This window comes from Hippocampus guttulatus, chromosome 14 (assembly GCF_054856545.1).
Source record: "Hippocampus guttulatus isolate MCC_2025c chromosome 14, RoL_Hgut_1.0, whole genome shotgun sequence".
NCBI classification, from domain to species: Eukaryota; Metazoa; Chordata; class Actinopteri; order Syngnathiformes; family Syngnathidae; genus Hippocampus; species Hippocampus guttulatus.
This window is the reverse complement of record NC_141274.1, coordinates 11,843,329-11,868,492: the sequence shown is the minus strand read 5'-3', so window position 1 is coordinate 11,868,492 and position 25,164 is coordinate 11,843,329. Positions and strand designations below refer to the sequence as shown.

At 42.7% G+C, this 25,164-nt stretch overlaps 1 protein-coding gene across 3 annotated transcripts; it reads left to right on the top strand.

Moving 5' to 3' along the window:
• The first annotated feature begins 1,387 nt into the window (after positions 1-1,387).
• On the top strand, positions 1,388-24,942 carry kcnab1b (potassium voltage-gated channel subfamily A regulatory beta subunit 1b). Of its 3 annotated transcripts, XM_086128693.1 has the most exons (16): positions 1,388-1,520; positions 1,584-1,761; positions 3,783-4,265; positions 12,243-12,286; positions 13,889-13,926; positions 14,525-14,604; positions 14,909-14,953; positions 15,541-15,585; positions 16,366-16,409; positions 18,911-18,997; positions 21,302-21,387; positions 22,248-22,368; positions 22,453-22,547; positions 22,650-22,770; positions 22,983-23,071; positions 23,934-24,942. In XM_086128693.1, exons 3-16 carry the CDS (start codon positions 4,051-4,053, stop codon positions 24,021-24,023), a joined length of 1,200 nt encoding a protein of 399 aa, XP_085984819.1. In that variant the 5' UTR covers positions 1,388-1,520; positions 1,584-1,761; positions 3,783-4,050; the 3' UTR covers positions 24,024-24,942. The 3 variants fall into 3 exon arrangements, with proteins under 3 accessions (XP_085984819.1, XP_085984820.1, XP_085984818.1); XM_086128694.1 differs by lacking the exon at positions 1,584-1,761 and having other exon boundaries at positions 1,418-1,520; XM_086128692.1 differs by having other exon boundaries at positions 1,423-1,761.
• Positions 24,943-25,164: the final 222 nt, after the last annotated feature.

The following is a 25,164-nucleotide window of genomic DNA, read 5'->3' as shown; positions in this document are numbered from 1 at the left end:
TATAACACAACAAAAACAAGACTGCGAAAGGGCGTCGATGGCAAAATAATTATTCATATAGAGATTTTTAAAAAAACACACAGAAATGCGCCTTTTTGCCATTTACTTCATGAACTGCACCATCCTTTTTCACAACTATGAAACACACTTTTCTTCGACTTTATACCATACATACTCTGAGTATGAGGTGCCCAAACATCTGACTTCCAACATGTTTGCATTTCTTTCCCTCTTCATCAACGTGACAAGCTGAGATTCACCTCCTAATCTTTATCTTCAACTCAAAAGCGGTGCTCGTCTCAAATCCGAAGCAATGCAACAACACCATCTCCAGGGATATGCTAGTCTGAAAAACATACTTGACGTATGTGCATATCAGTGACAGTAAACGGTGGGATTCTCCATCGCAGTGAATGAGTTGAATATGTTAAGAATAATATATTAATATTCTGTATATTGAGGGTGCCCCGATTGGTTCGAATGTGTTTTGCTAGATAAACTTGGCTTGCTCTGTCCACCCAATCGGAGGACGGAAAAATGCTGACTATACATTGGGTGAACAGCTAACTGGCCCTCTGAGGGAAGACGGTCGTTGACAGACTAGGCTGACCTGGCATCACTTAGAGACTGAAATGTGATTGGACAGATAATTAAAAAAAAACAAACACCCACATACTGGAAACTGGCCCATACTGTATGTCCACCATTTTTTTTACATGGCAGATTTCTATTCTCCATGTCGGAGAGGCTCAATATAAAAAGTACCTGACGGCAACTGAGCTGCCTTTTTTTTTTTTTTTAAATAGCAACACAAGTATTTGCCCTCATCAAACACAACCATGAGGATATAAATAAACTGCATTGGCCTGGAGGTACACGAGTGTTGAATGAAGCATGAAATCCTGCATTGTCACATTACAGCTCAGTGGGGGGGGGGGGGGGGGGGGGTAAAGGCGCCTTCCTCAACTGCTTAGTTCATCATGCTTTATTTTCCTCGCACCTTCGCTTCACTCGCCGATGTGTACTCCCCCATCTGCCCATGTCTGACTCGCCCTCCTTCGATTGGTACACCATTTGCGCCATGGGGCCGCGTGTCCCAGATGGGACGAATTGTAAAGGCACGTGTCGAGAAGCCATGCGCCGAGATGGCAGATATTGTCGCAGAGGCGTTTGGTCTCTGAGGGTATTTTCGAGAAGTATCTTATGGGGTTCGCACATGTCGGTTATTCCATACGCCACCTTAGCATCATACCAGACTTGCTTTCCCTGAAACAAATCTCCATCAACTCTCTCGAGCTTAAAGCACACCTCCTCTCTCTCTCTCTCTCTCTCTCTCTCTCTCTCTCTCTCTCTCTCTCTCTCTCTCTCTCTCTCTCTCCCTCTTTCTCTCTGGCGTGTGACACCACCGAGCAAAACGCCGCAGTTGTCCCAGTCAGACTCTCTCCATCTCGCGCTTCACGAAGCTCGCCGCACGCTGCTCCTCGCCTCTCCTCGCTGTCTCTGTCCTCCTCTCCCCTCAAGTGAGCTACCATGCATCTTAGTTTCTCCTCCTCTTTCTCACTGCTCGTCTGCCAACATTTCAGGGTCCTTTCATCATCGAGACCACTGCTCTCGCTTCCGCGCCGGCATCGCTAAAAAAACCCCTTCCAGAGGACTTCTGGGTCAGGACGCAGCTGGTTGTCGGGTCTGAGGAGACTTCAAAGGTGGACACTCATCAGTCAGCAATTTGGTCCGAGACCCATTAGTGACAACTCACTGCGTGTAAGGACACTTTTAAGTGAAGATTTTGGACTTGTGTTATGGTGATGCAATGATCTGCTTTTGTCCGTGGAAGGATGTTTTAAGTTTTCCAGCAGCAGAGCTTGTTGCTGCGTTTTCAGTCGATGTACAAGTGTCATTGACAGTGTCACTCTATTTGTGTTGTGATTGACAGAAATAGAAGGAGGATCCCATTGATCTACTTTTATTGTACTCTAACTTTTCCGGGATAAACAAGCTGTCAGGTGTGTTCCCAAATTTTTCAAAGACAAGTAGCAAAACCTCTGAGGGTGACACCGCAAGTCGAGCAATTCTGAGCTCAGGGACTACACCGCATGACCTGCATGATTTGACTTGAAGATCAATCAATGTGACCAACTGGTTGCAATACAATGACCCCCATGCCTTTTATGATTTTTACTTATTTATTTATTACCGGCAGTCAAAAGGGGCCCAAGAGAATGACAACGCGGTAAGACCGCTTCGATACCGCTTACTTATCGATTTTGACAATGACACCAACCTTCCCGCGGAATATTTCCGATTTGATCTTGTGGAGGGAAAGGAATGTGCGATCATTCGCTGGAGTTGTCTTGATGGTGTTGAGCAAGTCAAACCTATTTGTCATATCTTGAAGGATGTCATCGTGTTGGAGGCTAAACGTGGACCCAAGTGCAGGGAAACAGCGAGGCAAGGCCGGGAAGCAGGATTAATCTCCCAAAAATGACTTGAGAAGAACAAAATAAAAGGCATGCAAGATGAAGGGAATATCGACACACTTAATCAGTGGTTCTAAACCCGGGTTCGATCGAACCTCAGCGGTTCGGTGAATCAGTCTCAGGGGTTAAGACACACCCGACTGAAGATGGCAATTAGTTATGACACGCCCGTCTGGCCATTACTGGCTGCAGATGATCACATGACATTGCTTGTCCAATCAGTGCTGCGGGAAATTTAGTTCGCTCAGTAGTCAAAGTGTGACCGTCGTGATCGTATGTCATGCGCAGTTCAGTTTTGTGCTGTCTTGTCCAGGAAACCAAGACAACAAGTATTATAGAAATGATGAGATTTATTTGAGAAAAAGCATGGAGGGATACTGTTCACAGATCTGTCAAGGGAGACTTCACCCTCTTTGCGTCTTGTGCTCTCATTTTATCTCATTGGGAGGTGGTGAAGGTCAGCGCAATCAGCATTTTGAGCAGCTACACAGAGTACAGACTAGTGCATGTGCAGCTAACTTTGCGTATCCGCAAAATAACTGGTCAGCATTCAAAGATACGGTCAGCATTCAATAGTACGAACCGTTACTTCCATTTAGCGCTGTTATACTGTATGTCAAATTCCCATTACAGTGCACAATAGAAAAAAAACATATACTTATGTCTAGAAATTGTATTTACTTTTTTAGTTTTTAATAAATGTCTTTTTTATGTGTTGAATTCATTTTTAAAAAATCATATTTTTATTTTTCACTAATGATGAATATGCATTTGAACTGGTTGGGTTCAGTACCTCTAAGAAGGTTAAGAACCATTGCACTAAATTGCACTGCATAAATTCAAGATAAAAAAAAGAGGAAATGCGGATGACAACAACAGAAACAATTGACTGACAAAAAAAGTAGAGAACTTCATGCCAGATAAATGACAAGGCAACGAGCTGAGGCGCACGAAGCCAAGACACGAGTCGCAGAAGGGAATTGATTGGTAGACACAAGGGACCGGACTGACGAGAAAAGATGGAAACAAAACCTAACAAGCATGACGAGACAACAAAATGGACACATGGAAAACATAACAAAGCAAGATACAAATCTAAATCCAATGCCGATAGCCAGCGCTCTGAATTTGAACAAAAATAAATAAATCAAAAATCCGAATAGACTATTAAGATATCAGCAGGAGACAGTGTTTTAATTTGGAGAGAGAATGCAGGCATTATTAATAGACATGTGGAGACTACAATTAGGCAAAAAAAAAAAAAGATCTCATTCCTTTCTTCTCCATCTTTTCTCACCTTTTCAGGTAGTCATCCTTTGCAGGATTGCTTTCTTAAGCCCTCACACACCAGAACCAGACAGGACGGCATGGCTGTGACATCAATTTGAGTTCTCCCCACCCCGCAAGAATGACACTCATGCTCCTTTATTCATGCATGTGACCTCCATATGAGATTCCGCAACCCTGCGCGGAGCTGGCCCGGGCTTTCGGCTTCACGTCGTGATCAAAAGGAGGAGCTACCTCAGTCTCGGAGCTGCTCCAGCGGCTGCGGCGTTTGTTTGTGCCCACAGCCATGCAGGTGTCTTTCGCGTGCACGGACCATGGGCTGAAGGCCCCGCGCAACGGCGAGCACAGTAAACAAAACACCACCAGCCCCAACACCACCAGCCAGGCTCGGGCCCGCTTTCGCACCGTGGCCCTGATAGCTCGCAGCCTGGGTTCCTTCACCCATCGCTACCACCACAACCTCAAGGAGTCCACCGCCAAGCTCACCGGCATGAAATACCGGTAAGTTTGTTTCAATGTCTTTCCTGTTCGATTCTGGCATGGTGGGGGAAGAGAAAACGAGATGATCGCTGGAGGCCTGATTGTGAAGATGAGGATGAGCGGTAACAGGCGTTCAGTGGGAGGATGTGGGTGAGTGCCCACGTTGTCCGAGGAACGAGAAGAGAATCTTTTGGCAGATTGGAATGATTATTCATCACGTGAATGTGAACTCGCTGAACAACATTGCAGAACTGCATTGTGATTTCCAACCAACTGTGCTGTGAGGGCTCGTCAGGTGTGCCCGTGGGAAATTTCACGTGATTGGTTCAAAAATGCACTTTCGGGTGTTTGGTGAATGTAACAAACAATTGCACAATTGCAAAATAGGAAGAGGAACAAGGAGCCGCTGTAGGCTAACGCTGAGACGAATAACACAGATGTTATTTTCAGGTTTAATTATCATAATTTTTTTGCTCTATAGAGAGATTCTCCAACTTTTTGGGTCCGTTGACTCTTTTTGAGAAGAAAAAATACAATTAATATCACAACTGTATGTACTTTAGAGCAAAAAAATTAAGAAAAAAATCCCAACTTTTACAAGAATTAAGATGTATTATTGTCAGGAGAATAAGTGGAAACAAATGTTTATACAAGATAATGTGGATAAATTGTCTCTGTCTGTCTCTCTCTCTCACTAACGAGCAGGCAAGTTTGTGAGATAGCTTACTAGCTTGCTAGCTAACTGTATCTTTCTCGCGATCTAATATGATGCATTTTATTCTGCAAAAGAGGACAAATAGAGGTTTTGTTCATGATCAAATTAATATGATGTTGAAACAACCAAATTTATGCATGGATGTAAAATTTTAGTCATGTTTAGTTGGTCCAAAGCTAAATTGGGGGATTACTTATTCTAATTAGGGGTTTTTTTCTGCACACGGGTCCACATAGGTAGCTATGTACTTTTAAAAGTGTTCAGAAATAATTTTGCGAGCCGTCAAGCGAATTTTCGCGGCACCCCGGCGTGCTGTAAATGCATGTTTAAAAAGCAGGCTATCTTATTACCAGAACGTGAGGTTTCTTCACAAAGAGGTACTAATTTGCTTGGCAAGCCTTCAATTGAACAGATGATTTACGTAATAATATAGTGGTAAGTGTAATAGAGCCATGCGGTAGAGCCCTCCATGTGCACCCGAGTGGGAGTTGTAAAGAGGCTGAGCCGAGTAAACAACACTCTCTTATCTCGAGGAGTGGGCTCTCAACTTGGAACATGGGGTGGCTTCCAACTTTTAACACTGTTTTCGGGCCTCAGGACCCAATAAGAGGATGGGGCTTGTAGTTAGACAGACACAATGACCAAAATGACAAAAGGAGAGAGTCAGAAAAAAGAAAAGTGGAAAACTTAAGTCAGCTGATAGAACATATGAAAACCAGTGGCGGTTTTTGACTAAATTTGCTGTGTGTGTGGGGGGGGGGGGGGGGGCCTGGGGACAGGTGTTTGTAAGAGACGTATTTGTCCATTTGGCAGGCAGGACTTTTTATGGTAGCCTAAATTGCTGTGGTTTACCATTCTGTCCCACTGTCACGCGGTGTTCCACAGGCTTCTATTTGGGGGCCCCTGCTGTTTTCATTCTATTTGCTGCTTATGGATTCCACCTTAAGAAAGCATGGTATATTTCCTGTCACAATTTTATATTGGGGATGGGCCGTGCTGGAGCCTATCCCAGCTGTCTTCGGGCAGTAGGCTGGGGACACCCTGAACTGGTTGCCAGCCAATCGCAGAAACAGCAATCCATGCCTTTGTTACAAGTTTATCTTGGATTGTTAGTGGAAGTCTTTGCTGGCTGTGAATGTACACATGCACTTCTGGCTCATGTTTGCAAAACCAAATCATATGCAAGCCATTTATTTGTAAAAGCCAATGTAAAATGTGTTTGAAATAATTTCAAACTGTTGTGGTCATGGTTGGTTGTGTATTTACAGTTCAAACTTTTAATAACAAACAGTCCAGTTTACAATAAGGGCATGCTAATATTTAACGTGTTTAGTTTATAACAACCATATCATATGAATATTATAAACTCCTAAATCTAATGCCTTAAGAAACTCTTCCTCCTCTCCGAAAAACAAAAACAGGTTGACCACTTCCGAGAGCGGTTTTTTTTTTTTTTTTCCTGGCAGATGCGCCTGTGAGTGCTTTTTGGGAACTGCTGGCACTGACATGCTGCCTTCCATAGATGAGCTAGTAATGTATTTGCACTGGATATGCGAGACACAGCGGGAGCATCCGAAGGCGTAGGAAGTCGAAGCAAAAGAAGATGCCGAGCATAAACTAATTATACAACCACCTGCAGTGTTTTTTAGTTGTCATGGCGATCCCAAAATAGGGCATCTCCAACTGCAGGGTCCCTCACGAGCAACCTTCGGTGGCAGTTTGACCTTTGCTTACTCATGGGAGAATACACACAGCTAAAAACTGGCCAAAATGTGACGTAGCAGAGGAGGATGCTGTTGTTAGATTGAAAACTCTCTGGTTTATTTCCATTTTCTTGTTGTGTGAACTGAGTAGGGCCCGATGAATATGATTTCTTTTTTTAGGGGGGGGGGGGGTTCAGATGCAGATTTATTCATGAGAAAAGACTGGTAGCTCAAATAGCAGGGTGTCAGCTGTAAATATTTTGTTTAAAAAAAAAATCTTTTTAGTTCTTGGCATAATACATTTCAGTAATGAACTTATAAGGACATTCATGCTTGTTATATAACGTATCCCCGCGATAAGCAATCGTTCACTGTAATGGGTCCCATTCCTTTTTTGCTCTTAAAGGCATCAACCGAATACAAAGTACGGGACTGCTGTCAAAGCCGTCTGCCATCACTCACTGTTTGTATTTGATTTTAATAATGTTGACAAATGGATATGTGCATACATGCCCCGCTGCTGCTTGGCTGCATGCGCGCTTGCGCATGGACAGAGCCCATCATGTGGCTTTTCGCCCCGGTGCACAGTTTCACTGAGCAAGTACAGACAAAACTGTTCTGTTTGATTGCCTGTTTGGCCGTTTCTGCCAGATGGCGCTATTTCTGTTTTCTTAATGTCTCATTCTTATCAATATTTAATACAGGGCAGCGATTCAATTGTGATTTTAATGTCTATTAAAGAAGCTTTTTTTCAGAATGCTTTGACACCCAGAGCTACTAAAGTGTTTAGAATTGATTATATAATTAATATAAACTGTAAGTATACCACCAACCATGATCACAAAACAGTTATTTTAAACACATTTGATTTCCTTAAAAATAAATGGCTTGCGTGTCATTTGATTTTGAAAAAAAAAAAGCATCAGAAGTGCATGTGTACGTTCCCACCCGGCAAAGGCTCTCGATGACTTGCCATTAACGACCCAGGCTAAACTTATCTCCGCCATGACATAAAAAGCTCATCCCTCAGTCGAGATGTATCACTTTCGCATACTTCCTAGACACCCAATTACTGTCTTTCAATTAGCCAGGTCTTTGGTGCCATCTTGTGGCATCTTAGAGCATTATAGAAAGGGCACCAAAAAAGAAACCCCAACGCAAATTGGCGAGTCTTTCAGTGAATAACAGAGGATAGGTTGCACAAGAGAAAAAAATCCTTCAGATGATGATGTTTCCGCGAAAGTACTTTCTGCCACTTTAAAAAAAAAAAAAAAAGAAAAGAAATGTAAAGTGGTGTTAGAACACTGAGCACTTGAGCTCTGATCATGCGAGCCTCAAGCAAACAAGCTCCCCCTAATACAGAGCGGCCCTTGCTTTAGCAAAAACCTTCCACACACTTTGCGTTCTAATTGCAACATCGGTTGTTTTATGCAAGCGTGCAGAATGGCTTTCCAGTACAGTCAACTGGGTCTTGCTTTTTTCGCAAACAGACTGTAATTACAAAGATAATTGGAAAGCATGGCGAAGATACGAAACGCAGCTGCGGATGCCCTGAGAATATAATGACTTGCACTTGTGCAAGCAGGCTTTGTTGCTGGGAATTATTTCATCTATCGATCTGCCCGTTTGTCCATCCGCAGTTTACTTTTTAAGTTTTGTTTTGAAACCACACGTTGGGAGATCTTTTGACATACTTTCTATGTGATAGCTTTCCAGTTCAGTTGATGTATTGTATTTATTTTATTTATTGAATATGCATATTTTTTTGTAAGGCAAGACCTCCCACTGAAAGTCACAACACAGTGAATCAAGCACTTCAGATCTGCCCACACGTTCTTCAAAAAAGGATCAACCCACAGGCCACCAGCTCTGAAATACAGCGACTCAATGTGGGGAGATTTGTAGTGAAATGGCTGATGTGAACATGAATAGGGAAATTAGGTATGAAAGGGGGCGGCACGGTAGTCGACTGGATAGCACGTCGGCCTCACACTGCAGAGGTGCAGCGTTCGATTGTGGAGTTTAAATGCTCTCCCATTGCCTATGTGGGTTTTCTATGGGTACTCCGGTTTCCTCCCACATTCCAAAAACGTGTGGGAGGTGAATGGAACACTCTAAAATTGTCCCAAGGTGTGAGTGTGAGTGTAGATGGTTGTTCGTCTTTGCGTGCCCTGCGATTGGCTGGCAACCGGTTCAGGGTGTCCCCCGCCTACTGCCCGAAGACAGCTAGGTTAGGCTCCAGCAGGCCCTGTGACCCTCGTGGGGATAAGCGGATCAGACAGCGGATGGACGGTGTTAAAGGACTTTCAATTGCATTCAAAGTTAAAGCACTTTTGGAACCGAATACAAAGAATGCTGTCACATTTCTGCACGCTCACGCTCACGGCAAGCATGCGCACTGTGTAGGAGCCTTTGGGGAGCAGCCTGTCATTCTCTGTTTGCCGTTCTTTGTCATATAGAATGTTTTTTTGCATAGAGGGCGTGTGATGTGCTTCGACTTGAGGCTCGGATTTGCAGCCCTATTAGTCTGTTGCTTATGTCTGCCCCGGTCCCTTTTTCTCCCGACTAATTTGTTTCCTCCTTGTCATGTTTTTTTTTTTTGTCTATTCATTTGAAATCGCTCAATTTCCCAACAGCATTTTATATGTTGCGATTGGAGAGATGTTTGTTTTCATGAGCATAGTGTGGTGGCCATTAGGGAAGCGAGCAGGAACCGAAGAGGTGGGTGTTAGCGAATCCTTTTCTGGCCATCAGTGTCGACTTGTGTGGGTTTGTTTTGTCTACAACCCCCCCCCACCCCACGGGGGACATAAAGAGTTTTATCTGTTTACTTGACGAAATAGTTCAATGTCAAATATTGATTTGAGCCATGTGGATAAGGAAAACTGATGACAAAAATGATAAGAGAGGCCTTGGTGTGACCATATCACACCTCACTAGGCTAATTTCTCTGAATATTTAAGGACAATATCACAGCCAGATGTTGATTTATTAGCTGGATATCGATGTTGGAATAGAATCATGTCGTAATGGAATCTCCATACTGGATAGCGGCTGGCTGGCGAGATGCTCATAAGCGGTGACAGGTTTTGTGTGAGTGGGCGTCTTCATGTGACTCATTTGTCATCTTTCTTCAAGGCTTCTTTGGGGCGCCATCCAACCGCGAGGGACGGAGGCGCAGTCGTTGGCTTGCAAAGTTGTTGATGTCTTAAGTTTGCTCAGTCAAGTTTGTCCTTCACGCTGACTCTTCATCTGTCCTATGTTTACATGATGTATTTTATCAGTCTGCAGCTTTACACACTGTCAGCCTCGGGCTTCTTTGGCATTGCGTGAGGTCTCGATTGCTACTTCTAAATATTTGACTTGGTCAGCGCATCTTGAGAACTAAACAAAATGTTCCCAAAATGTTATGATCAGGTGAAAATGTGATCAGTGACCTGGAGTCTGTCTTTCTAAAACTTAATCATCAAATGAGAAACCCGAGAGGGGAATATTGAACTTGGACCTGAATTTTTGCAGCCGTATTAAATTGATAATTTATTGATTGTTCATTTTGTAATTAAAAATGTCATTTTTAGAAGGATCCATACACTTTTGTGTTATGTATGATCAGTAAAAAAAAAAGAAATCACAAAGCATATGTCGGTACCAATACTGTACAACTTCACTCATACTTTGAAAAATACTCCGATATGATGACTCCGATACCACTAGCCCAGTGTGACATATTGGAGCCACGTCAGCTAGTGAAGCCAACACTGAAACTCAGGCTCGCACCCAAAGTCCGCATCCGCTATTTGTTTACTTTTTTAAGCAGCATCCTGAATCAACTCAAATTACTAATTGCCCTTTTGCTCATAGTCCAAACATTTTTAAATCCAATTTAATTATTATGATGAATGCAATACACACAAGCCTCATCTCCACTTTTTTGAAAACATATCCAAGTGTAAGAAGATAGTATGTGTCTGACCCAGTAAAGCAGCCATGTCAACCCTACAGGAACGTTTTCCTTTATAGCTTAAAAGAACTTCTTTTAATCTTCCCTCACCGTACACTGGCCAAAGGCAGAACCCAGTGTGGGTTTTTTTTTCGCTCACAAAGTTTTAAATCCATCTGTGTTTTTGTTATATCATCTGGCTAGCACACAGATAATTTGGGAGGGTTCTTCTCTCCAGTCCAGCATTCAAGTTTGTAAACTCCTTTCATCAGAGGCCATCGGCAAAGTAATGATGTTTTGATACACTGACGGGATAGGCTTTTGTGACTGATTGCTTCAGGGTTTAATTTAATCCTCATTAGCCGGATAAGCATTCCCATACACACCAAAACAATTCCGGGTGTCAGTCTTAAAGAATCCGCTTCACACTACATCTGAGTTCCCATTCAAACATTCCTGTGGCACTCGTACACACTACACTATGCTATGATTCATTCTCACTCGAATCTGAAAAATGTCATTCTTTTTTTTTTTTAACGGCCAATTTGCATCTCACTTTGAGTCACCGCCGATTCGTGCACAGCCCTAAAAAACACAGATGATAACATTTTTAGACAACAGCAGATTATGCTTCACAAAATGGATAATAAATTCCGCTCTAGCAAACATCGAGTTTCTCATGGCCCGTCGCTTATTTCATGCTGCTTGGCTCCATGCTGCTCACCTCCAGCCGAGTCAGCCAAGCTCCCGTCACAAAGCTTGCCCGGCTTTCGTGACCCCGCCTCCGCCCCCGCAGGCTACCTGGTTGGACCTGCCAGTCGTATGTTTATGTAATCTCAAAGATTAAGCCATGTGTGTCGAAATACACACGAACCTCTACAATGAAAGTGCAAATGGTATCAGTGGTTCTTGTGATTGCTTCGCTGTTTCTTGGATAACTGTGCCAACTCTACAGCTAACACATTATACGCTCATAAAACAAATACCTGTCCTCACTTTTTTGAAACAGTCCAGAGTAAAGAGAAATAAGCAATGTTATATGAACTTGACTTTCTCGATTTTTGCCTCAGTGACTTGGAATTTATCATTTTTTAACTCTTGACTTTCTCATACCTCTTAATCAGCCACAACATTAAAAATGATCATACAGGTGAGAATTTAATGTGATCCAATAGCGAGTGTATTTCACTTGCAAAAATAATAATGCTCAGGGTTTTTTTTTTTGATAGCTTAATTTTAGGAAATTTTTATTACAGTGATACCTCTACTCACGAATGTCTTTTCATACGAAATTTTCAAGTTACAAAACACTGTAGATGAACTTTCAGTTCGGAAGTTAGGAAGTCATTGAGGAGAGCAGCCGAGCCGTCAACAGTGAAGCTGTTTTCCAGTGACCTCAAGTGCCTCCCTGAGAGCAAGTTTGTATTTGACAAAAACAACACCGAGAGATACAAGTGTTTTGATTTGCAAGCACGGCCACGGCACAAATTCAACTTGGAAGTCAAAGCACCGCTGCAAATTCTGATGACACGAACTAATCTGTAAAACACAGATGCTCGACAACTTCTGTCGCATGCAACAAATAGCACCAGCAGCCTTAAACACAAGTGACATTAGTCATATTCTGTTTCCCTCTACAGGAATCTTGGGAAATCCGGGTTGCGTGTCTCCTGTCTGGGCCTCGGTGAGTACATTTAATTAGCATTAGAGAGCACATCTAATGATTTCACAAGCAGTCAAGTGCAAACTTGACTTGAGGGAGAATGAGGTGCAGGCACAGAAGGATGGTTTTTTTTTTTCATTCATGTTACATCATGTCATCACATGCATCATTCATACGCGTTGAATGTGAGACAATGCAAATCTGTTTTCAAGGTGTGAATAATTCCTCGTTCATTTTTTACCACAATCATCGCTCATTAAACATTTATTCATTTTAGCACGAGTTTTGCGTGTGGGTGCGCATACTCACTGTATATTAATGTCTGTGTATGCTCTGCGCTGCAGCATGCGTGTGCCAAGTCGCCTGCAGGACATGGTGTCTGTGGAGGCACCAAAAAAAAAAAAACAGCAAATCAATGAAAGGATATGGTGTTTTACAGAGCCGCAAGGCCCTGAGGCACATTTTTCTGACAGAAATTCTGTGAATGAGATCGGTAGTCATATGTGCAGTGATATTTAAAGTCATGCGGCCCCAGCACACAAAAAAGGGAGCTTTTTTTATACAGTGCGGTACATACAGGGTGTATATACAAAAAAATGTGACACAACTTGAAATATGATATCTGAGTACCGTATTTTTCACACTATAAGGCGCACCTAAAATAATTCAATTTTCTCAAAAGCTGACAGTGCACCTTATATATGATCAATATTTTGATTTCTTAACACTACATATATTTTAAATGTTCTGTAAAGCGCTTTGTTACAGCTGCAGCGGTTGTGAAAGCGCTATATCCGTAAAGCTGTATTGTATTATATTCCTTTTAGCATAGCTCCATCTAGTGGATGCATAACACAACCTCAGCCATTATTGTAGCCTCTATTCTAAGCGCCTTATAATGCAGTGCGCTCTCTATATGAAAACAGTTTTAAAATAGGCCATTCATTGAAGGTGCGCCTTATCCTCTGATCCGCCTTATTGTGGAGAAAATACGGTAACTTAATTTCCTAGGGCAGGCAAACAAAAAAAGTTATGGTCTTCCTGTTAGAAATAAAAGATTTCAAGTGACCCAACTAATACGGTAAGTTTTTTTGATACCCGAGTGGTGGCTCTGGTAGTTTTTTGTGCTTTTTTTTCAGTCAATGACTTCATTTCCGAGTGTGTTCCACACCCACCACAGCTCCAGAAGTCGTATGTCGGATCATAACTTAAAAATCATTATGTGTGTTAATAAAACGTTCAATTACTCTCTAATTATCATTGTAAATGTGAGCGCTTTATAACCGGCAATTTCAAAGCAAGGGAAAAAGCTGTAGAATTATGCAAACGTAATCCTCTGTAACATAATATAATGCATGTCTAAAGATTCTATTCATCATTAGCATCATACACAAAACATATACTGTACATAGCAATGAATAATTTCCCTTCTGAGGATAAAAAGAACGAGCCTCAAAGCCAGCATCTGGTTAATTTTCTCTGGGGTTTTTTTTTTTTTCCTTAGTCAAGTCTAAAAATAAAATTGACATTCTAAGACATGCTGTAAAGCTCCCGGGATTAAACATTTAGCTGCCCATAGTTTTAGCATTCCAAACGTTTTGACATTGATGTTTGGCTCAACAGGCACGTGGGTGACATTCGGCGGTCAGATCTCGGATGAGGTAAGACATCATGTCAAGTTCCATCCCTCAGCAATTACAAGCCACCAGCAGATGTTCATTAATGTCACTAAACTGTAGCGACTGAGCTCTTGTGACACCCAATTAAATGCCCAACATTTGGCGCATTTGCAAAATGGATTGATTGAGAAGACACCAAGGGAGGAATTAACCGAAATGACCGTAGAATGCTTATTGCTCTTGTGAACCTTGATGGATGGATGGATAGATAGTACTCGGACTCCACTTTTCAAATTGGTTTTAATTCATTGGCGGTAAGCATTTGACCTGGAGACAACTCATCTGATCGCCATTTGAAAAAAATCTGGTAGGCAAAAGTCTTCAAATCTGAATTAAGCACCAATAAAGAATGCCATCATATTGAATTTAGCGAATCGATGTGTGGCTCCGATTAGCTGAAGGCCAAAATAGACTTTGCCTCAGCTAGCGGCCTGCAGCCGTGACGGTGAAGTTCAATTCTTGAGGGAATTTCAAGGCCCGTGTTTTTGAAGCTTGTAGCCGAGCGGGCGGTTGCGTGATGTGACGTGTGATGAATAGTGCATTGAAGTTCACAAGGGGAACCATTCCCTGTGTGTGTCAGGTGGCCGAGCAGCTGATGACTATTGCGTACGAGAGCGGGGTCAACCTGTTTGACACGGCAGAAGTGTACTCGGGTGGGAAGTGAGTGATCGTCTCTTTTTTGGGGGTTTTTTTCTGAAGAAGGTTTAGCGATAAACCAGATTTTATTCATTTCAAAAAGCAGCAAGCGCCTTGTGTAATGTATTCCCCATATGGGGGCTACATAGTAGGGGTTTTTTTTCTGACTTTGATAGCCTCTGTAAATAATGAGCAGGAATAATATTGCGATTTTTGCCGGTAAAATGGTTGTGCTGTTGATGATAATAGTCGCACACTCAAAGAAACGGCTTGGATGGAATCGTCATTTATATCTCTTGTGCCCCGTGGTGATTTTGTTTGTTTACAGAGCGGAGATAATCCTGGGAAACATCATCAGGAAAAAGTGCTGGAGGTACCGTATATGCCGCTTACGCATTCCCAATACACTTCGGAAGCTAACATCTGTTAAGTATGAAATTAATCAAACATCTAAAGGATTGTTTACATGCAATCTGGCCTTTGTTTGACACAGCAACAGAAACTGGGTCTCGGGGCAGAGGGGTGGGGTGGGGGGGGGGGGGGGTACTCCTCAACCATACTTACACAATTGTTAAATTTTACACCATATACTTAATCAAACCTGGAATACATAATATCATTTTTTTTGGCACATGATTGCTTCCACACGTTGGCAACAATAACTTTGCAACGCATGATGCCCCCCCCCCCCCCCCCCCCCACGACCTAAACTCGCTCGTCGGTTATGTTTCGGCAAGTGACGGTCACCCTCGATGACTATTCTTGTGCTGAAATTTCTTACGGGCAGACCCGTGCATAGTGCTTTATGCTTGTCGTAGGCTACATTTGGAGTTATCGACTTATGATGGTTCTGAATGTGTGCACACACAGGAGGGGACATGGCGGAACCCAAATTTAAGAGAATAACTTGAAAATCAAATGGCCACATGGTTTTCAAACGTGTGTTTTGTCTTCCCTTAGGCGATCCAGTCTGGTGATCACCACAAAACTCTACTGGGGAGGAAAGTAAGTGTGTTTGTTTTGGTTACTTTGACTCACTTTGGGTGCACACCTGCCTCATTTCCCCGCTTCCCTGCAATTTTGTCCCCAATGCGGCCTAACCGTAACATTGTTCTTTGTTTTCTGTCCAGAAAGACAAATATTACCGCAGGTTAATGAGAGGTTGAACCGGACGAATTAACAAATTAAACTCGTAAAGTATCTCAAGGCACCCCTGGATTCTACTCATGCTATCATCGTGGAATATATCCAACATCATTTATCACCTATTGTACTCGACATACTTTATTCTTTTGAATGCACTCATGCGCTAAAAAGGTAAATGAGCCACGGATGCATGCAATTATCATTACATTCAGTATATTTGGAATACAAAATTATTACCCTGGCTCAGACCAGAGAGAATAATGCATGGAAAACTTTGAGCTGGAGGAAAAATAACTGTAACAAACTCTTACGTCTCCAACAGACCACATAGAAGTGAATTAAATGGCAAACGTAAGATAGAGAAGCATTTAGGAGCTCCCTCCAGAATAGCTGCATGAGGAAATTGAGCGTGCATTTTGAATTTCAATTACAGCAAAAGCGAGCCGGAATGTTGATGTTGCCCTCAGTGTTGCCGTAAAATCAACATGGCAGCCTATGATGATGCGCTTTTTTTTTTTTAATCTTTCTCAAAAAACCCAGCCTTTGAACCGGGGTGTGGAGACTTCTTATGCCCACTGGATGCCCACAGTTGTGCGTATGTGTGTGTGTTCACTTGAATTTCTTTCCCTTGTGGTTCAGGGCCGAAACGGAGAGGGGCCTCAACAGAAAACACATCATTGAAGGTAACAGATGTCCATTTTCCATTCAATACATTTTTTTTTTCTTTTTTTACAACTTCAGGGTGTGATCGACTCCTTTGATTCTCTAACGCTCAAGGGCGAAATGAACCCCTAAGTCAAAGGCAATACAATGTTCCCAACGCGATACTTCACTTTAACGAAAGAAACCTGTGGCCCAATTCGCATTTATTCACAACCCTCCTACAAAGATGCCTTCTGCGCATTGCACCTCTCTCAGTGACTCAGCTCTCACTCACGTAATTAGTATTCACAGCAGCCACTCCAACTTTCTCCTTCAAACAAGTGAGAGTTTCTGTGCGTGGATGAAGGCGCAAGGATGGACGACGTTAAAAGTGGTCGTGAGTTGAGGACATTTTCTGGGGGTAGAAATGGCTCGGAGACTGGCGCCATGTGAGGTGAACTGTATTGTTAGTATTGTCTGATTCTGTATCATGAAAAGAGATTTGAAAAGTCGCTCCTATCACTCATAAGTATGCCAGACACAAAGCTAGCTTGCAACCGATGTGCAACCATAGCTAGCTAGCTAAGTGATTAGCCACAGAAGTAAACAAAAGCACATATTTACAGGTATATATCACGCCAAAACCACTTGGTCGCATTTGTCCATGCAAAAAATTTGGAAAAGTGAAATGGTGAATAATAGTCTTACATGATAGCTCCACAACGGATTACATCTGGCAGCTCCAGTATCATTATTATTATTATTATTGCGATCTAGAAACAAACCTCTGAATTCACTTTACAGTGTCTTCAAATGACACTGAGAAGAATGAAAACGTTTAAAAAAGTCTAAGCTGTGCATGCGTATGCGTATGTGAAGCCCAATGGGCGCCCGTAGTTAAAGAGATCGTTTGTGAAATGTCTTTTCAGTCTGTTCAGTCTCATGAGAACAAGTGATGATATCTGCTGTGGCTGCCTATTTTCTCCTCAGCACCTCACGCAGATGAAACTCACCAAGAATCCCATTTCTGCTGCTGTTTTGTGTTTGCAAACACTATTAATCACTACGCCCAAAGCTCAGGGCCTCAGGTGATCTTTGGTTTATAAATTAAGTGCCAAATTGAGTTTTGCCCTGTGACTCATCCCTAAAACGCTTTTGTTGAGGACTGCAGAATGCAGCACTGCTGAGGTGACTGCAAGACGAGTCCGTCTTGGCGTCTTCTCTTTGAAATTTACCACACGGGAGAGCAGCGATTCCTCGACTGCGTCATCTTTTCACAGACGCTTTCGTGGATTGCGGATATATTCTTCATAACAGACACCAGAATATTTTTTGGGTTGTTCGACATCTTGTTTTAAGGTCCAAAAATAGGCTCCCCCCTTCAGAGCCACTTCAGCTAATCGACAAGACAGAAGACGCTGCTCGCCATGACGGCGCAGGCTCAGATTAGGATTCTCGTTTTGGGTGTTTGAGATTGTGGGAATGGCCAATGAGGAGCAACGGGAAGGCGGAAATCTCCATTGGGATTAGTGGCTGCTGAGGAAGCCTTCGGCACTAATCTACCAGGCACATTTATACAGTGGAATCTGCATGCGGCGTACGCCTTGACTCTCTATTAATTTGCTGCCCTCATTTGTGACCGCTTTTCATTTTCCGTCTCTTCTTGTTCATGTGTGAAAAGGGCCACAGAATAGTCTGGTGGTATACATTTGGCAATATTGAAACAATGAATGTCTTAAAACTTCGGTATACCGTCCTTATATTTCTGATTAATTTGTTATCTTCATTGAAAAACATTGTTTTTGAGGTGGCTCAAAACGTCTGACTGCTAATGTAAATCTAGTGCAGAATATGTGTCGTATATCGAAAAAAAACCCTGAGAAATACGGAGATCTGCTGTTTGGGGTATTCCTGTGTGGAGTTTGCTTTTTTTTTTTCCTTTTCAGTAGGCTTCAGCTAACGCTAACAGTTGTAGGTGACAGGAGTGGAAAAACATTACTCGTAAGACGGTCGTTCTACCAGTGGGCTAATCTGTCTTACTGGTGAGAACAAAGAGTTTACTAGTACACGAATAAAGAATATTGAATGATTGCTCAAATGGTTTTCCGTAATATGGAATTGGCTGTGGGGGCGGCTTGCTGGTCCAGTGGTTAGTGCGTCGACCTCACAGTGCAGAGGTTTGATTCCAGCTCCAGCCTCCCTGTGTGGAGTTTGCATGTTCTCCCCTGGCCTATGTGGGTTTTCTCCGGGTACTCTGCTTTCCTCCCACATTCCAAAAACATGCATGGCAGGCTAACGGAACACTGTAAATTGTCCCTAGGTGGGAGTGTGAGTGTGAATGGTTGTTCGTCTCTGTGTGCCCTGCGATTGGCTGGCAACCTGTTCAGGGTGTCCCCCGCCTACTGCCCGAAGACAGCTGGGGTAGGCTCCAGCACCCCCTGCAACCCTTGTGGGGATAAAGCGGATCAGAAAATGGATGGATGGATGGATGGATGGATGGGATCGGCTGTGTATCTTCAGTATTTCTGTCTTCCCACTGCAGGTTTAAAAGGCTCTCTCCAGAGAATGCAGCTGGAGTACGTGGATGTGGTTTTTGCCAACCGACCGGACAGCAACACCCCCATGGAGGGTAAGCGGTTGCTGGGGAGGGGCCGGGTAGTTAGTCGGCGCGTGGTCGAGGGTCAGGGCGCGGACACTGTGCATTGTCCTGCAACTTGAGAAGGTGAGAAAATAGTGGAAGGGCCTCACCAGATCTGTAGCCTGAGAGGATTAACATTTGAGTGGTGTGTTATCTATCTTTGTCACACACGCACGCATCCCCGCTAATCGGACAATTTCGCCTGGACTCTCGTTCTCTATTTTTGCCTTCCGGTGTCACTCTCTTTCTGTCTCGGTGGGATCACCGCTTTCCACGCGGTCTCTGCACACTCCCTGTTCTTCAGAAGCAGGATTATCTGGTCCCTTTGGGGGGAAGCCGATGTATTTTTCTCTCTAGATTCAAGTCTTCTATTCCTCTAACATGTCTTCATCACTCACTCACCTTGAATTCCTTGCCCACATGCTATTCCTTTGTGACCTCCTTCTTGCTGTCATGGGGTGCGGGGGGTGTTAAAATCAGCGAACTAAACTCTTGCTGTCCAGATAAACTGAGCTTCCAAGAGTTTATCAGGATGGGCAGGGTGCGATGAAACTGAAACGTTGCTGATATTTGCATTTGTCATTTCTTGTTTGTAGTTGTGCATCTCTCAATTGTCACATCACACATTCCAGTATGTAATCCTTAAATATCTCGACGTGTACCCCGTTAACAACGCTTGCACGATCTAATGACATTTAAGAGAGTAACCGCTGGGATGCGCATAAAAAGCAATGAATTCATTTTAATCAGCTCGATGTGCCCCTAACTAGTAAAAAAAAAAAGAAAAAATGGCAGCAAATTTATTAGTCACACATGCGAGTAAATGCAAAATTGAATGTAACGGTCTCACATTTTAGGAGCAAAACGCCAACATTTAGGTGGCAGTCTGGCGCCCTGAATGAAATATCTTTGTCCCATTAAAAATATACACGTGTATCAAAATGCTTGGCACGCAAATGTGTGGTGACAGACTTGAAGTGGGGCAAAACTTTCAATTCCCAGTGCACGTGCGTACCTGCGCACCACTTATTCGCAACCCCGTTCGTCTATAGTGTACAGTGTCATGTCATTCAAATGGCATTACTCCAAATAGGGTGCCTCCATATAAATGCAAAGCCTTCTAATAGTTGCAGTTTGTTTGTATTTGGTCCTGTGACTTTGAGTGTCCCTGACTCCGTACGAGGCAACGCATGTCCCTTAAGGCACCAAAAAGTGATGTAATGGGGGCGAAGTCGTCCTTTGTTACAATCACCGCCTTTCTTCTCAGGACCACTCATCATCCTCTATGCCGTTTTTCTTCTTTTTTTTTTTTCTCTTTCTTTACCCTTGCTTGAGCCTTGATAGCTTTTAGAATGACAAAGACGATCACCGCTTTGATCCAACAAGCTTGACAGGCGCAGGCGTGACATATTCTTCTTTCAGGCACTTTATTGTTGCACCTTTCACCATGACTAATGGCACAGTACAGTCTAAAACAGCATTTCAAAAGTGCCACTTCAATCATTGTGTCAACCAACAAAACATTCAGTGTCGATGAGCTCGCACCTGAGGGAAAATGAAAACCAAAGCGTGCATCAATGTCATCATCATTCTATTGTTTTTGATTTATTCGATAGACGGCGTCGCCGACCGTCAAACACTCCCACTCCGTGTCATTTTCGTTTGACAGACCCAAGTGCGGCACGTTGAATTTATTCAATGAACTTAACCCTTTCGAGCACCCTATAACTTGACAACGTGATGAGCTGTCCACTGTGGTAACTGCTGTCCCTCAAAGGGTTAATGTGAGAATAGGCCAGAGAGAGAAGCCGATGAGAGGACAGCCCTGTTTTTTGGAGCCGTTATTCCTTCTCCCACCTGCTTCACCCACACAGACAGACCGGCGCAAACACACGCACACACACGCACACACACACACACACACACACACACACACTGTCTCTCGCTGAGGCACATGATGGCCCAGAGGGAGAACTTCTGAAGAAAAGAAAAATAACTTTTTTTTTTTAATCACATCCTGCTGTGTTCTCTTCTTGTACCGATTTTCAATACCTGCATCCATAACTCTCATTGCCTGTATGGCAGCTGGTTTACGAGCGCATTTAAAGGTCGATTAGAGACAAAAGCAATATCATATATATTTAACTCCCTCTGGCTAGTTTGTTTCCCTCGTAGTTCATTTGTGCACACACGCATACAAAAAAAGAGACTATTTATAATTAACATGAACTGCTTTTTGTATTCTCACCCTGTGTGAATGTGTGCGTGTGTGCATTCCTGCGCGCGTGTGTAAAGAGATTGTGAGAGCTATGACCCATGTGATCAACCAAGGAATGTCCATGTACTGGGGTACATCACGGTGGTCTGCCATGGAGATCATGGTAAGTGATTACATCCATCCATCTCTTATCTGAACCGCTTATCGGTAAATCATTTTTTAATCGGGGAGGAGAAATTGTTCTTAACACACCTCAGGTCGCAGAATAATTGCTCAGGTTAATATTTTGGGGCCAGTTGTTCAACAGTAATCTGAATGCATTTTTTTAATGTTTTTTTTTCAAAAGGCAAAGAGGCATTCTGAAATTAGACGACACAGACATATACACACACACACACAGTTTATAGTAGATTTTGTTGCAATTATAGTCTTCCTTTAACCCCATCTTGGTGCCAAGGAAACAATTTGAAGTGGGTTGAGGAGCTTCATAGAGACAAAATCAGGCCTTACTACATGGAAAAAAAATCGGAATCTGAATCATAATCATCTTTATTGGCCAAGTATGTAGAACACACAGGGAATTTGTCTACAGGCTATCTAGTCTCTCTTTCCTGGATTTTCACCTATCGCGTGTGGCTCTGGTATGTATCCCCGCGGTGAGCAATGAACAAACCCTCGTTTTATTGTTCCGAAGAAAATAGAGCCGCGAATACCCAAATAGGTCTTTAATGAATTGCCTGCAGGAGCCACAAGATGCAACAAAGCATTTTTTTCCTCCAAGGTATTAGACAAGGTTATGGCTGGGCTAAATGAAGCTCCTCCTTTCACTTCAACAGAAATTCTTGGCCCAAACCTGTCACAAGATGGAGGCAAAGCAATATTACAATAAAGCACATAAACACTGAATGGTTTCCCCCTTAAAAATCCAAGAGTAGGCAAATTTGCAAATGCCAAACCTCAAATAAATAGGGCTTCACTCTATTTGGTTCTTCCCTCTATTTCTGTCCGTCCTGGTTTATGTAGGAGGCCTACTCAGTGGCCAGGCAGTTCAATCTCATTCCACCGGTTTGTGAGCAGGCCGAGTATCATTTTTTCCAGAGGGACAAAGTGGAAGCGCAGCTGCCGGAGCTCTACCATAAAATCGGTTGGTTTCATCATCCTCCCTTGCAGGCTTCCCTTGAAATCCTTCATATCCTTCACATCGACCCCGTTGGTTGTTTAATCACAGGTGTTGGTGTGGTCTCTTGGTCTCCTTTGGCCTGTGGCATCATCACTGGGAAATATGACAATGGTGTGCCAGAGTCCTCCAGGGCTGCCATGAAGGTACGGATTGAACTTCATCTTGCCAAACAGGAGAATGCACAAAACCCCCGGCGGGAGTTAGTTTGAGCTGTCCTCGTCTCCTTTGTTTGTTTCATCTTGAAGCCATATCAGTGGTTAAGAGAGAAAATAATGAGTGAGGATGGAAGAAAACAGCAAGCCAAGTTGAAGGAGTTGGCTCATATAGCGGAGAAGCTGGGTTGTACGTTACCCCAACTTGCTATAGGTGAGACACTTTTTATTTCAAATTTCAATGTACTTTTGAGGGCTCAAAACTGCAACTCATTGTTTGTGATCCAAAATTGTAATACCTGAAATGCACTTGTGGAAAGAATAAAAATCTTCCATTTTGGCTTTGCAATATCCTGTTTGCCGATGCTTTAATTCACCTTTGAGGATTTAATAAAGTTTATCTTTCTTTTTATGTCCCCTTTTCAGCATGGTGCCTAAGGAACGAGGGTGTAAGTTCAGTTCTGTTGGGATCTTCGAATGCAAGCCAGTTGACAGAGAATCTCGGAGCCATTCAGGTTAACTCAATTATATCATAAAAAATGTGTCTTACCGTTGAATCTCAAAATTCGAACACCCCAAAAAGTTGTACATTTTTCTAGCACGTCAAGTTTTGTTTTTTTCTCGACAGCTTACTCTCGAGATAAACACAATTCCACTGATTAGCTGTAGGAAGAATGTTGTAAGAAGGTTTTTTTTTTAGTTTTCAAAACCTCCACTATTCCATCTTGGAGTTTTATTTACATACATACCGGTTCACGTTCATTTAATATTTTTTTTACGAAAATGGGGTTCATGTAGCTCAAAAACTTGACATGATAGAGAAAACTGAAAACAGTTTTGCATTCCATGCCCAAAAAGACAATTGCTAGACCTAACTCAACAAAAATTGTGTTGCCCATTGTTGTTTCCCACAATGGATTGTGTTTTACTTTCGAGCAGGGGTGTCAAACTCATTTTAGTCACGGGCCAATTTTGGAGTTACGTCTTCCCTTGAAGGGCCGTTATGACAGTGAAACCACAAAAGTATCACTTGTACGCAACAAATGAATAGATTACGAGTTTTGAAATCAGTAAAGTCAATGATAATAGTTTTTTTTATCAATTATTGTTCAAATGAGTGTAAGCGGGGTAACAAAATTATTGCAAAATCTCAACGTTATTTATGACACATGACAATATGACATTTCGGTACAGATTTTAGCAAGTTGACACGCACGATTTGCTTTCGCGGGCCACATAAAATGACCTGGCGGGCCTGATCTGGCCCCCAGTCCTTGAGTTTGACACCCGTGCTCACGATGTATGTTGTTAGTAGTTTTTCAAGCGAGTGTTGTCAGTCTTTGATCATATATTAAAGCAATGCTGTGTGAACTCTAGGTGATTCCAAAGATGACAGCAGGCATCGCCTCAGAAGTGGATCACATCCTGGGGAATCGTCCACACAGCAAAAAAGACTACCACCATTAGGATGAGCCAACAGTCTCAGAAAACTGTCGCTGAAAAGTGTATCAAAGATCACACATTCAGTACGGCCATGGTACAACGACTAGTGCTCGTGTGGCCCCCGTGTGTGAGTGTGTATAATGTACTGCTTGGCTCCTCAGCCTCTTGTCATTATCATAAAACTGCGATTCTTGGCAAAGAATGCATGCTTAAAACCATGGCAGCGAGTCAATGCGACAGGGAGAAAATCCTACGAGATAATTTCTGGAGCAGGATCATCCGTCTTTTCCCAATGTTATGTGCACAATGTTCAACGTCAAGAATCGAGAATAGTGCAAATGAATTTGGTATGAGGTGAGGAAAATCAAGCGACATCATTACCATGCAGTGAATTACCTAGTGGATTTATTTTTTAAGATGAATAGGTAGAATTTGGCCTCACTCGATGTTTGTGAGGTGTTGGCAACATCATGTAACCGGTGTAATTGGGCCTGCTCTCAGCAGACTCGATACTATACTTTGCATTTCTTTTTGTAGCTCCACCTGAAGCAACGTGATAAATTGTTGCCGTATAGGATGAACTGAGAAGAGCTCAGCTAATATATTTTCCAAAACACCCGTGCTGTACTGATTGTAATGTGTTTTACTTGAAGAGCAGTTTTAGTCATCCTCCAGAAATGGTCTTCTCTCCTATTGTTTGCCTTCACCTCTTATTCGTTCAACTCTTGTGGTTAAACATTGTCAGGGTTGGCGAGATGATGAAGGAGAGCATATTAAAGCCATATAGGCCTAGCTAATGAAAACACATATTGTTACGCTGTGCTCCGATGAGTTTATTCCAAAAACCATTTACTAAATGGGTCTTTGTTTTGCTCACTCTGCTCATTTGTGTTTTTGGCGTGGTTCATCAGAATTGTAAATAGGAATAAAGAGATTATAACTATCTTGTTCCAGGTGGGGTTTTTTGTTCCTTGAAAAGGACAACATCGTTTTATTTGGGATATAAAAGCTTGCGAACTAAGGCAAGTAAACCATGAGCAAACGTGTGAGTTGAATGAAGCTTACGTACAGGGATGGCGTTACACGGTGGAGGTGTATAGCAGGCACGAGAATTATTGTCTCAGTCCCGTATGTATAGGTCAAGCTCCCTGTTAGCTCTTGGGAA

Excerpts from the sequence above, each read along its gene's own strand:
- kcnab1b (XM_086128693.1), top strand. The coding sequence starts at position 4,051 with ATGCAGGTGTCTTTCGCGTGCACGGACCATGGGCTGAAGGCCCCGCGC. Across the intron at positions 18,998-21,301 it reads CAGCAACACCCCCATGGAGG|AGATTGTGAGAGCTATGACC; the intron begins GTAAGCGGTTGC and ends GCGTGTGTAAAG. Across the intron at positions 22,369-22,452 it reads GGAGCTCTACCATAAAATCG|GTGTTGGTGTGGTCTCTTGG; the intron begins GTTGGTTTCATC and ends GTTTAATCACAG.